We start from the raw sequence: 14,856 nt of genomic DNA on the forward strand, positions 1-14,856 counted from the left end.
TATATCGGCTATTATTTTTATATTTTAAAAATTAAAGGTTTCACACTTACTGCCTTTTCCCTTCTTTTTGTTGTTTACCACTGTTGCCTTATGGCTTCTTTTCTGCTTTTTTGATGAACTTCCACCTCCCTGAGCATCTTTGACTCTTTTCTGACCTGTACAGGCTATGATGGGAAAAAAATTAAGTAACACAGAATAAAATCAAACATTTCCTAGGTGTAAATTAATTCCACATTTTAGAAGCATAGAATAATCTCAAAACTACATATTCATTATGAGATTTATAAATCATATAAATTACAAATTTTTAATAAACTGTCATTAATGAAGCGAAATTCTTGTACATACTAACACTTAAGGTTTTTTTAAAAAGCAAATAAAGTATGCACATCCTTGTTAGAAAAGTCAGATATAAACTGAAAAGTTTTTAAAATAGTACTAAGTGTTTACGAGTCTGAGTCTAGTAATTTAAAAATAAGTATATGCTGAAAATAAAAACTGAAATTTGTTAAGCTTCAATAAAACCAAAATATTAACATTTTATTACCAATTAAAATATTAATGACATTATATGTTATAATGTTAATATAATTTTTAAATGATATAATATTAATGTGATAAGGTTTAGCAGTAATTCACTCTTATCTTTTTTTTTTTATCAATTTATTTCAAGAATAACTTAGCTTCCAAGGCACTGGTTAGTCAACATGTATATCATTTACAAATCCAGCACAGTAGTTCTAAGAAATGTCTCATCTTCTTGGTGGAAAATTATCCCAAAACAGTATAAATAAACGTCTTCCTTTTCTTCAAGGACTAGCCTAAGTCCTACATCTTTGCTTGATGCTCCAGGCTTCACTGATTAATCAATACTCAGAACTGTAGCATTTTTTATACTACTTATTTGGTCCTTAGCATCTGCTATGTTTCTCTATTTTTCTAATTATATACATTGTCTCTCAGACTATACAAAATAAGCTTTTTATCCCAGAGACTAATAAAGCTATCTCCATTTGGTTCCAATGTCAGATATTATAACACATTATATACATTCATATTATGATAAAATTATGCCATGTTTGCCACGAAAAAGGGTTTCTGGATCCTATTACCAATGGTAAAAATCAACATTCAGTATATATATAATACATGGCTTCCTTGGTCAAAAATGGAACAGGCTATTAACTGTCTGCAACTCCCTAGATAGTTTTCTTTTATATGGGTCACATCATCTTATTTGTTTGTAATTTTTCATAAGGCTATTTTAATATAACAATGGAAGTGAAACTTAAGAAAGGGACTTAGATATTGACCATATTGAAGCACGGAATCTTCAAAATAATTACCAGGTTTTTCTCCAAGAGAGTTTAATTCTAAAGGGGTCAGATACAAAGAAATAAAAATTTTCACGTAGCGTAAATTAGAAGAAAAAATTAAATCTAAATAGTAAAACTTACATTTTTACTTTTAATATAATGGAGATTCTCTAATATTCATAGGAGACAAATTTATTGAAATGAGGCCATATGATATAGGTACTTAAGAATTTATTTCTCAAGAGAGATAAATTCGAAAAAAACACTATAGGATAATGCTCTGATTTAATATAGCAGATGGTCTCTCTTGCCCTAAATTTGGGAGTAGCTCTCAAACTCCATACTTTTTAATCTAGACAAGATTATGATCCAAAAGGTCAGTGCTGACTTAGTCTATCAGCAGACAAGATAGCAGAACTCTTTTTTGGTCAATTTTAATCTTTTTTTAGATATGAGGAACATGGTGAGGATACAACCTCTTAAGAATTATAATAAGCCTGCTGGAGGTAGCTCAAGCCTGTAATCCTAGCATTCTGGGAGGCCAAGATCAGAGGATCACCTGAGCTCAGGAGTTTGAGACCAGCCTGAAAACCGAAAAAAATAGCTGGACATGGTGGCGCATGCCTGTAGTCCCCGCTACTCAGGAGGCTGAGGCAGGAGGATCATTTGAACCTAGGAGTTTGAGGTTGCAGTGAGCTATGATGATGCCACTGCACTCCAGCTGGGTGACAGAGTGAGACTCTTGTCTCAAAAAACAAACAAAAAAAAAATTATAATAAAATCTTGTATTACTGTTATGAAAACCTATCTAATCTTCTGTGATAAAGGATTCTTTCATTTTGTTGTGGTTTTTGTTTTGTTTTGTTTTTTGAGACAGAGTCTCGCTCTGTCACCCAGCTAGAGTGCTGTGGCATCAGTCTAGCTCACAGCAACCTCAAACTCCTGGGCTCAAGTGATCCTCCTGCCTCAGCCTCCTGAGTGACTGGGACTACAGGCACACTCCACCACACATGGCTAATTTTTTCTATTTTCAGTAGAGACGGAGTCTCGCTCTTTCTAAGGCTGGTCTCGAACTCCTGAGCTCAAGCAATCCTCCCGCCTCAGCCACCCAGAATGCTAGGATTACAAGCGTGAGCCACTGCACCCGGCCTTCTTTTTGTTAATCAGCTGAATTTAAAATTTCACGGATTCTTTCATTTTGAAGATTACTGTATTCATGGCTGGATAATTCAATTCCATGAGACAGTATGGTACACAAATATAATCACAGTAGCTGTACTTGTGCATGTGAAAAAAACAACACCCCAATTTAATTGCAACTATATTTTTTTACTTAAAAAAGAAATGTTTTAAGTCAAGATTTGTGAGAAAACTTAGAATTAACTAATCTGATCTAGACCATATCTCTTTAAGCTTAGCTAAAAACCTAAAGCTAGCACACTAAAATCTGATATGTTAGATAAAATACATACCCTAGTGCTCTACCTTTACAATGGAAAAGTGTGTTTCAAAGCCAAGCATCAGTATACTGATTTAAAAATACCTGAATGAAGTGGTTTATAAGAAAAATGATGACAGAAGTATAGCTATGGCACCATCAAAAGGCACTAATACTTTTGGAAAGTACTAATTTGAATTTCCAATTTTAACAACTTCACGGAAAATCAAAAAAGTATTACTTTAGGTTATTAACATACACATTGGTCCTTCAATTTGGAAGCTATGCATCTAAAAAAGCATCAAATTCCTTTACAAACTCACACAAGTTAGTCAGGCTTGAAAATCAGTTTGACACGGTTGTCTGAGGAAAGCAGTGCCTGGACAGTTGGTTGCTCCAAACCCCTACATACAGTATTTGGTTAAGGGTGGAGGGGTCTGTCAATAAATCAAAATGTTTGTGAGAAACTGCACATTACAATTGCAAAAACAATGTTACAGAAATATATTTAAGCTGCTCATGCCATATAGTCAACCAGTGTATATAATGAATTTTCATATAGGTTTGGATTTGGGCCTGGCTGCAATTTCTAGCATGTGTTCTGGTCCACAATGAAACGTCATGGACGGCTCAAGCGAAGGACATTAAAGCCTTCTCAAGCTTTTCAATGCATTCCACTATGCATTACTCAAATTACCTTTCAAATTTTCATTTTTACCATGTTCACACAAATACGTCACTTAAAAACTTCATGTTGTGACAAGAGATAACTGTGAAACCATTGAAACTTTAAGAGGGGAAATCCTAAAATAAGTTAATATACATTTTTTCTTCCTCACCTTTTTCAGGATGTTCTGGCTCTGGCTGATTACTACTGCTGGAGCTCACACTTGCATCAAAGCCTGCTGGCGAGCTATTTCCTTCAGACTGGAGGTCCTGGAGCTCTCCCACAACACTATCCACCTCAATTGTGCTATCAGTTTCACTCTTGATACTTCGAACCTCTTCTTGGTTTGGAGCCAGTGGTTCTGATACTGCTACAGAAGACTGCTGCCGACTGGCTTCTGTTACAGTGACTGACGAAGGCGATTCAGGTGTGGTAGGAGGGGTATTTAGCACTGAATTACTGCCACTACTTGGAAACTCTGCTTTTCTGTCACTGACCTCTACTGTTTTTTCTTCAGCGGGTCTACTATCGACACTGACTGGCAGTGGTTTTTCTAGCTCTGCACCGGGTGAACAACTTTCCTCTTCCGCCACAGTCTGCAATGACTCCTCTGCTGCCCCCTCCTCTGGAGCAGGATGGGGTGGGGAGGCTGCTGCTTCAGTATCAGAGTCTGAAAAAAGCTCCTTTAGCGTTTTTTTAGGCCACTGTCCCTGAATACTTGACCAGACATCTTTTCGATCTTTAGCCCTGCTGTTCTGAAGTCTTTCATCAGAGTTATTTAAAAGTTTGATCCTTTTTTCTGCCACTTCTGAAAATCCAGAATAGAAACCAGTTGTCCGCAGAGACTTTCTTTTTTCCTCCAAACCATTGTATTTCTTAGTTGGGGTCATCTTTGCTTTTGATTTTTCCTCTTCGTCTTCATCTGAGGAGCTGTTGCTACTGTTTTCTATGCAAAGTGACTCTTTGTTCTTGGCCTTCTCTTCCTTTTTGCCAGGTGATCCAGTTTTTAAACACTCTTCTGTATTGCAATACCTTCTTTTACCACGTTTCACTTGTGGCTTTGAAGATTTATCTGTTGTGTCCTTCTTGACATCCTTTCTCTTTTTTGTGACTTCATCTTCTTCATAATCAGTATCTTCTGATAATCCTTCTATATCTTTTCTTAATCTTTCTGGAGATTTTGACACTGGTTTGGATATTCCCAAATCTGCATGGATTTTATTTTCTTCTAACAAAGATGAACTGTTCTGTTCCTCTTTTGAAATAAGGTCATTTCTGGTATGGGTCAAGTGATCAATCTTAGATTCCTCTTTGACATTATTATCTATATCCTGAGCACCTTTCTCATCTTCCTGCTCACTGTCTTCAGCAGAACTTTCAGAAGCTAAAAAATACAAGAAAAAAAAAATGGTGAGTATGATAATAACACTAGCAATGTCTCCTATGTACCAGGTACTTTGTATCTTAGCTTGTGTGCTTTTAGCCACTCTGGTTGCTCACTCTTATCCTCATTTTACAGGTAAGGAAAGTGGGTTTTGAAGAGGTTAAGACACTCACCTAATGATGGAAATGTTCTCTTACCATGATCACAGTGGTAGTAGTTACACCACTATATAATTTTGCCAAAATGCGGCAAACAATAAACATAAAAGTAGTAAATTTTAATTTTTATAAATTATACTTCAATAAAGCTGATTACAAAAAAGAAAAAACTTCTCCAAATTTATATGAGTAGAAAACAGTAGAGTTAGGATACAGGCCTGGGTTGTACTACCTCCAAAGTTTGTATTCTTATAAAATTGTGGCTTTCATTTTTCAATGTAATAATGATTATCCAAAGGTTTTTGTAATAATGGATTTCCATGATATTTTAAAGAATATATATAATTAACTGATAACTTATATAAAAATAATTACAGAATTTATTTCTTCCATGTTCATTTTAGTAAACTCAAATTAAGTATAGAAAATAGTAGCTTTTATTATGATTTTTTTTGAGCTGAGGTCTCGCTATGTTGCCTAGGATGGCCTCAAACCATCCTCCTGCCTCAGCCTCCCAAGTGGCTGGGACTACAGGCACATAACATTACTATTAATATTATGATTTTAAAAAAACTTTTATTGAGAACTTACTACATGCTAGATACTTTGATATGCTTTACATAGATCATCTCATTCAATCCTCACAATAATCCTATGAGAACGTGTTTTTATTAGCCCCATTTCAGAGTTCAACAGACTGTGGTTTAGAGAGGTTAAACTACCCCAAAGATCTAATAATAGTCAAGATGAGATCTAAATCTAAGTCATTTAACTCCAGAACTTACAGTCTTAACTACAACAATCTACTGAGAAAGTCATGCATATTTTTAGCTAAATTTGTTAAATGTAAAAAAAACTGATACAGTTAAGATGGCTAAAACATAAAATCTTTCAATGTGTTCCTACATGACTGTACCTTTTAAATTATCAAAACAATACATATACACGGTTAAAAAACAAATTTAGACTCATAGTGAAAACTGAACAGCTCCTCCTTTTCTGCCTCACACAGCCTCCAAAGTGTTATGACTACTTCTTCTGATAATTACTGCCATCTCTTACTAATACACTATTTGTTGATTTATTTATGGAGTTGTTGAGCAATGAGGATTGTGATCAACATCTGTATTTCCCCTTTGCCATCCTTTCTATATATAGTTACCTTTAGTTTTTAAAATATAGTATTTATAATACATGTAAATGAGGTACCCTGAAGAATAAGTAGTATACTTGATAAACTTTCTTATATAGCCTTTTCTTTTTCTAAGAGTTTCTAACTGCCTTTCTTTTCTGACTGTTATGTCTTCCTTTGTATGTCTTTCACATTTATTTAAATTGCTCCATTAATAATGTCATGCATCTTATCCAGTTACCCCTTATTCACCCAATCCCTCCACCCTGGAGGCCCATCTTCTGCTCTATCTGGCTCTACTCCAACAGCTGTCATCCTGGGAATCCCCTTCACTGCCTTCCTGACCCACTGTTAAGTGACTCTCACATCTTCCTCTTCCTTAGTTTATTCCCATACGGTACTGGAGCTCATCATCTAACAGTTTCCTAAAAATGGTACACAGGACATAAATATTCCTTGTCCGTACATGTCTGAATACATCCTTACCCTCAATGTCACTGATTAAGAGTTTAATCAGGTACAGAATTCTAGGCTGAAAATTATTTCCTTCAGAATTTTGAAGTACTGCTCCTTTGCTTATGGTGTTGAAAACCATAACTTATTTGCAGCCTCATTCCTTTATGGTGATTTTTGGATTCCTGGTATTTTATAATTCCATAATAATGTTTTATGGTATCGTTCTCTCTTCATTAACTTATCAGGTAATTGGTGGGTAGTTTCAATTTAAAGATTCACATCAGTTCTGGAATTTTTCTTCTTTAGGTTATGCTAACTTCCCTGTTTTCACTGTTCCCTCTTTCTGTTTCATAGATTAATACTCTATTACGTTTCTTATATATTTCTGTTCCAAGATTAATACTCTATTATCACTTATCTCCTCTCTAAAATTTCCATTGCTGCTTTTTTATATTAATACTTTCTGGAAGATTTCCTCAACTTTAAATTCTAGCACTCTACTGAATTTTAGATTTTTAATTCCGGGTTTTTCTTATTCTTTGTTCCTTTATCTTTGCATCATGTTTTTGTTTTACAGATGCTATAGGTTCTCTGAGATTAACAAGAGAGATAATTAAGCTTTCCACTTGGGTGATTCATCAGGGCTACAGTTTACTCTAAGGGATCTCCAATGCCAGAATGTGGAAGGATTATTCTCTGGACACTCAATTTCTCCACAGAACTCCCTCCAACTATCACCCACCCTCTAGTTCTATTCCCAGCCCACCTCAGGCCAAGGGGATAGAATCATAGCTGTCTGAGTACTACACTCACAAGAGGCATCCTCTGTTTTCTGTATATATACACACATACACATATGCATTCATATGAACATTATTTTTTAACTGGAAGCATTTTAAATGTCTTGAATTTGAATTATAGCTAAAATTAAAATAAAATAAAATTCACTGAAGAGAAAATACAAAGAGAATATTTGAAATGTTAAAAGTATGCCAATATGATGCTCACTGATGAATTGTCTGTAATGAGAAAAACACAGGAAATAAATGTCTTTTTATTAGGAACTAATGAAATAAATTATGATACATCCATTCAGCAGCTATGGATGTGCTGATATGGAAAGACTTATAAGTTACACTATTAAGTGGGAGAGAGAAAAAATTTGTAATATGGTAATAATCCCATTTGTAAAAAGACCAGGTGTATATATTTTATATAATACATACTATATATATATTGCTTTGAGATATTTTATATATACGTATATAAGTTGTATATATACATATAAATACACTTTCTGAAATTATATAAACCTACAAGAATAGGGAGAAAACAGCAACAGAATTTGCAAGCCAGAAAACAGATGAATGAGTGAAAGACATCCAAGAAAGATAAACTTCACACCCATAGTGAGAAGAGCCAAGAACCAACCCAGTTTACCACAGAACCCTCAATAACTGGCTGCATCATGTACCTGGGAAAATGAAAAAGGGGAGCAGGAAGGCTAACATAAGGAGCACTGGGTGCTTTGTACTTTGAAAAGTACTTAGATGCCTAAGATTCCCACTCCACTTCAGGTTGCTAGGTGACTGTTCTTCTAAAGGTTTATTCTCTGAAGATGGTAAAAAGTGATGCTGAAATAAGGGGCATTCATGAACACAGAAATTATGCATACCAAATCTTAAGAATCTCCACCCCATCCCACTCTCTGTTCCTCAGCTGGAACCTAGAACACTGGAAGCTATTCTCTTACCTGCCAGTCAAGAGATTGGAAGACTATTCTCTATGGAATCCAACTAATCTAAGAGAAAAAGACCTTAAAGATCTCATATTGCAGATTCCCCAAGAAATGGCCTATTAGACACCCTGGAGTGAAGCTGAAAGTTGACTAGTCCCAACTTAATGCTTGAGATTCCATTTCAGTTTTCAGTCCTTCACTCATAATCATAAGATGGACAAGAAAAAGAAATCCTTATTAGGAAAGGAATTAAAACAATAAAACGGAAAAAAAGCCAGTAAGAGGTAACTGACCATGCAAAAATAAATAAATAATAAAAAAAATTAAAGCATCCTTTGAAAGATAAGATCAAAGTCAGAAAGGTAAGATATCGCACCCATTTACAAGAACAGAATGGTTCAAAAACATGCGGAAAATAGAGCTGTTAAAAAATTAAACCAGTTTAGGCCAGGTGCAGTGCCTCATGCCTTAATTCCAACACTTTAGGGGGCCAAGGTGGGAGGATTGTTTGAGGCCAGGAGTTTGAGACCAGCCTGGGCAACAGAGCAAGACCCCATCTCTAAAAAATAAAATAAAATAGATTAGCCAGACATGGTGGCAGGTGCCTGTAGTTCTAGCTACTGGGAAGCTGAGGCAGAGGATCGCCTGAGCCAGGAGTTGGAGGCTACAGTGAGCTATAATTGCGCCATTACACTCCAGCAGCCTGAGTGACAGAATAAGAACGTGTCTCTTAAAAAAAAAAATTAAACCAGTTTAATTTACGAGATTAAAACCATTAATTGAAAAATTAAACATTATAGCAGTCAATTATAACAGTCAATAACAGAATTGGAAGATAAAGGAAATTTCAAAAAATTAGAAGAAAAAGACAAAACAATCCATAAAAAAACAAAAAAAGATAAGTAAATTAGAGTATATTACAGAAGGTATAATATCAAAATAATAACTAGTCAAAAACTAGTAAAATGCAGGGAAAGAAATAATCAACAAAATCATTCAAGAAAACTGCCTGGGAACAGAAAGACACAAGTTCCTAGAATAAAAAAGCTTAGCAAGTATAATACATACCATAGTGGGTGAAAATATATCCACACAAGGCATATCTCACTGTGAAGCTGGTTTTTTTTTTTTTTTTTTAGACAGTATCTCGCTCTGTCACCTGGGCTAGAGTGCAGTGGTGTCATCATAGCTCACTGCAACCTCAAACTCTTGGGCTCAAGTGATCCCCTTGCCTCAGCCTCCCTAGTAGCTGGGACTATGGGCATGTACCACCATGCCCAGCTTATTTTATTTTGTAGAGACAGGGTCTCACTGTGTTGCTCAGGCTTGTCACCATGAAATTATTTAAAAAAAAAAAATTCAACATAACAGAGAGCAGGAAAAAGAAAAAACAAACAATAAGATGAGTCACATATAAAAAAATCAGGAATGAGAAGAGCTCTGGGCCTCACAGAAGCAACACTGGAAGCAAAAAAACAAATGACCAATGCCAATAAAATACTGAAGGAAAAACTTCCAAACCAGCCAAACTATGAATAAAGATATTTACAGAAATGAAGAGAGATATTTGCAGTCTCTAAAAATTTACCTTTCCTCTCATGCAGCTGTTCTTAAAAAGATACTAAAAAATTGCTCCACCAAAATGATAGTATACCAAGCAGGCACTACCATACTCAGCTAATTTTTCTATTTTTTTGTAGAGATGGAGTCTTGTTATATTGCTCAGTCCAGTCCCGAATTCCTGAGCTCAAGCGATCCTCCCACCTCAGCCTCCCAAAGTGGTAGGATTACAGGTGTGAGTCACCGTGCCCAGCTGTACATTCTCTTAATTCATTTCATAGGTCAGATACGTCCCCTTCCCTGCCAGTCAGATTTAATAAACACCACCCACAGTCCTCATTGCTTTTATTATCCAATACTTACTTCATTCTGCCTTAAATACTAAGTAATGACACCATCATAAAAGAGATCATAATAGATATAATCAAGGTAAGCAAAATTTGGTATTTTTTACAAAAAACTGTCAGCAGAGGTTTATAGTTTCACAAACTACACTTTATATGCCGACAGAAAGGACGGTACAGAAAGAACAAATAAAAAAATACAGTAACAGTGTAGTGAATATTAAACAGTAGAGTGAATATTAAATTTTAAGTAAAATTTAATAATGCCCTTGGATCTACTATTAATAGAAAGATTTCCAAGCCTCAGTCAATGGTTGATTTTATTTTAAGTATAGGTTGAGTATCCCAAATCCAAAATTTCAAAATGCTCCAAAATCTGAAACTTCTTGAGCACCAACATGACACTCAAAGGAAATGCTCACTGGAACAGTTTGGATTTTCAGATTTGGGATGAACCAGTAAGTAGAATGCAAATATTCCAAAATCCAAAAAGAAGTGAAATCCAACACACTCTTTTCCCAAACATTTTCACTAAGGGATACTCTATCTGTAATAACAGAGTAAACAAAATTCTGATTGAAAAACAGAATTTGAAATGTCACTGAATTATCTTTATAGAATCTGACTTATAAAAATTAAAATCAAATACTTGCATGCAACAGGATGACAATTATGTTTACCTTGAAGTCCATTAAGGATAGAAGTAATTTCTATGGATTTAATATGAGCTGTATCAGAGTTTTTGGCATCAGTGAGATCCAGTTTAGATACCATTTCAGGAGATGGATTTGTCTGAAATGGCGGTTTTGACAAGCGTCGAAGTTTACAGTTTTTGGGAGAATACTTTTCATCTTTGTCTTTTTCTTTGTCTAATTTATTCTAGGTTAAGGAAAAAAAGTATCTCATGTTAGCCATAATTTATCATGAGGCATTTATTAGTAACAATGTTAACAAACATTTTTTAACTCAAAGTTATAGAATATATTGTTAACTACTGAACATAAAAAGAATATAAAAGGCCCCTTAAAATAGCCAAAGACTTTTAAAAGTTATTTAACAAAATACTACAAGATGAGCAAAAAGTTTTTATATTTATAACAAATAGTGGGAATCAAATTAGCAATTAGGTGATTAAGACCAGCAAATCTATATACTGCTAATAATTGGCATTATAAATTCTTCAAAATTAAATCATGATTACTTTTAAATTAAATATTCACTAAGAAAAAAGAAACAATTTCAATCTGATCATTTTAAAATCCTTAACATTCTCATTATAAAATGTGGTTTGAGAATGACTAAATTCCAAGTATTTTTGTAATGTTAAGTCACTGACTTACTATACATCATTGACAGATTAATGTTTCAGAGAAAATTGAGAAATTTTTTCAAATTCTCTGCTTACAAATAGATGAGCAGAGGCTAACTAATATATCTCCTGGAAACTACTCTTAAAGTTTGTTTAAAAATAATTTACATGAAAAATAATATATATATATATAGTCAGACCACAAAATTTGACTGACTATATTCACAATTCTCCTAAGGATGGTACATAGCTAGTATCATTCCAGATGCATTAGGAGAGATGTTAATTCCTTACATATAATAGATGCCTTAGGGTAGTGGTTATCCAGGTGTGGTCCCTGGCCCAGCAACAGTAGCACCTTCTGGGAACTCGCTAGAAATGCAAACTCTTAGAATCAACCTCCAATCTACTGAATCAGAAATACAGGGGACAGGGCGAAGCACCCTGAGTTTTAACAAGTCCTCCAGGTGATTGCGATATATGCTCAAATATGAGATCCGCTGCCATAGGGCATCTGGGCTTAATTCTCAGAATGCACTGAGAAGGCTTATGTGTAGGTAGACTTCCACAGCCAATCAATAATTAGCGTTGTTCCAATTTTTTGTTATTGCCAGCCTTTTCACCACTTCATTACTTTATCCCAGAGGTCATAATCTACCATGCATGTGGAAGGCAGAAATAGTCCACGCCAGTCCAAGTTTAACACATTGACTGCCACACTAGGAAAAAAATTTTTTCCTTGGGGCCACAGTGTTTCATGATGAAAATACAATAAAAACTTCAAAAACAAAATGATCCTTTCTAATTTAATGAAAAATTTATTTTTTATTGGTTTCTGTGTGTGAGTTATATGCAACTTGAAAAATAGTTCTCTCAGCTCCTAAGGTGAAGAGACATGTGAGTTACATATGCTTCAAAAGGCCCCAGGCTCAAAACCAGCATGAGTTAAATACAACTTACATGGCAGTTAATGGGTTAAGCTTTTAATGACTGTCAGAGAGCAGTCTCTACAACAGTGGCTCTCAGCACAAGATGAGATGGAGTGAGGGAGGACGTACAAAATCAGAATACTATCCAGGAAGACTTTTCAAAATTCACATGCTTCTTCCCATATGGCCAGGAATTTTTATATGCCTATGGAGGGGCTAAGAACTGAATAGAAACAAACATATATTGCTTCTCCCACCTGTACCCTATCCTCTACCTTAGAAATACTACTCTAAAACTTGCTTTGTGTAAAAACATTGGCATTTTGAGTGCCACACACAAAAACTTTTCTAGTAACTAAAAACAATACTAAATACACCACGATTCTCATACTTTCTAGTAAAGACCAAGAGTGAAGATGAAAACAGGTTTGAGAAGTCCTGAGTTGTAGCTACTAGGGTGCTATACTAAAAATTTAAAATCACGGGCCCAACTTTATACTGAGAAAAGAATAACCACATTAGGGGAAAGCTTTCATTATTCGGAGCCTCTAGGGTATCATTAACATAAATAGCTCCTCACTTTGAATATGAAGATTGAATTTCAGAAGAACTATTAAGCACTTCAACTACATGTTACCACTCAAAGTATATAAAAGCCATTTAAAAAGATAAAAAATATTCTAAAACCTAGTTAATGGTCTACTTTCTAATCAAACATTTAGTAAGATTTAGTCTTAACATGAATAAAAATAACTCAATTATACATAAAAGTAATATTAATTTTCCCCAGGGGCTCATGAGTAAATCCTCATGGTATCCATGTGGTAAATAGGGTGTGTGGTAAATAAGGTCTTATGTGCATATTCTAAGCCACTACCTATAGTCAGATATGAAAAAGAGAAAAAGAAGAGTTGTCAGATAGGTTCTCTTATGCCTTCAGGCACCTTCTTTTCCTGCATGGAAGGGTTTACAGCTATGACAATAACCCATGTCTCCAAGCCACACTGCTTAATGGCTCCTGGTTGGGGAACACATGGGCAGGAAAGGGTTGAAATGGATAAGTGAAATCTGGTTGAGTGGAATTATACAATGCTGGAACTGAAAAACCCTCAAAGATCATTTAGTACTGTTTCTAAAATGCTTTCCTCAACCTGACAAAATTAATGATAAAATTTAATATTTAAAAACTGTGCTATTTCAAGAGAGTGCAACACTAAAGGTAACACTAAGGCACACACATTCAATTACATCACTTTGGAGAAAAAGTTCCTTAATTAAAAGCTCATGATGTATAGTAAAATAAGCATTTACCTTTATTTTCTTTCGGTGTTTTATCTTTGGCACATTTTTATCAGCAGGTCTTACTATTTTATCTGCTTTAATCCACTCATCATACCTAAAATAAAGGAAATTAATATAAATATGAACAACATATACCACAGAAATAACTATGCCGTATTAAAGAGAAACTCATATATAGAATCATAACATTTTAGAAGGAAAAGGACCTTGGAGATCATTTAGTTCAACTTTGTGGTTTGCAGAATAAGCTACCAAGGCCCAAAGAGAGAGAGAGGAAATACTTGCCCAAGGATATGTTAGCTACTGGCTGGGCCAAGACCAGAAAGCAAGATTTCTTGACCCCTTGACTAGTACAGAAACTAAATCTGTACAATAAATATTAAGAGAAATCACAATGTTTTCTACACTTTAAAAAAATTTGTTCTGTTCTTAAGCAACAGGTAGGCAATTTTTTCTCTAGACACTCAAGATAATAGCCAAGATAATATGCTATAGTAGTTTGCAATGGCATTGTGTGATAGAAAAGCATCCTATTAATATACATTGTAGACAACGCAAAATCACCTAGGAAAAAAATGCCTACTCATAAAATACAATATTCTACAAAGCTTTTCAGTATTCTGAGATGCTTCCTACATGTACACATCAGCTGAAAGTCAACAGAGCTGTGATGGCCTCTCAATTCGATGCTGATAGTCTTCATAATTTTATAAGGTACAAGTCGCTATAAACTGCAATAAAGCTACTTATTTAAAACAAAAAGAATGACTAATTTATAAAGCTAGGAAAAAACATTAAAAACTAATTAAGTCATTCCCTCTTTGTGGTTGAAAATTACATACATTTATTGTGGAAAATGGACAACTCATTGACATTTTTAACTCTAGAACATGAACGTCTGAAAATGAGCTTTTAAATTAAAATGTCCTCATTGCTAGGGGTAGTAAAATGAAGTAACAAAATGCCCCAAATCAAGAAGTAAATAACTTGGGTCATTACTTGACTAGTAAATTATATTCTTGCCCTAGCACAGGCCTGGAAAGTATGCGGAGCAACTCCCAGGCAAAGTCATGCTGCTGGTACAAATTGCTGACAGCAGCAAAGCTGAGGATTCAACTCCATG

The 14,856-nt window shown here is 34.7% G+C and overlaps 1 protein-coding gene across 5 annotated transcripts in view; it reads right to left on the reverse strand.

Moving 5' to 3' along the window:
• ARID4B (AT-rich interaction domain 4B) overlaps positions 1 to 14,856 on the reverse strand; it is a 126,197-nt gene that overhangs the window by 10,797 nt on the left and 100,544 nt on the right. For 4 of the 5 annotated variants that reach the window (XM_045537027.1, XM_045537026.1, XM_045537028.1 and 1 more), the window contains 4 exons: positions 13,743 to 13,827; positions 10,874 to 11,072; positions 3,594 to 4,805; positions 51 to 164 (listed from right to left, as the gene is read on the reverse strand). In XM_045537027.1, the coding sequence (XP_045392983.1) occupies positions 51 to 164; positions 3,594 to 4,805; positions 10,874 to 11,072; positions 13,743 to 13,827 (1,610 nt within the window). Of the gene's footprint in view, positions 1 to 50; positions 165 to 3,077; positions 3,192 to 3,593; positions 4,806 to 10,873; positions 11,073 to 13,742; positions 13,828 to 14,856 lie in introns of those variants that run through there. The other variant, XM_045537031.1, reaches the window with a different exon arrangement.

This window comes from Lemur catta, chromosome 25 (assembly GCF_020740605.2).
Source record: "Lemur catta isolate mLemCat1 chromosome 25, mLemCat1.pri, whole genome shotgun sequence".
NCBI classification, from domain to species: domain Eukaryota; kingdom Metazoa; phylum Chordata; class Mammalia; order Primates; family Lemuridae; genus Lemur; species Lemur catta.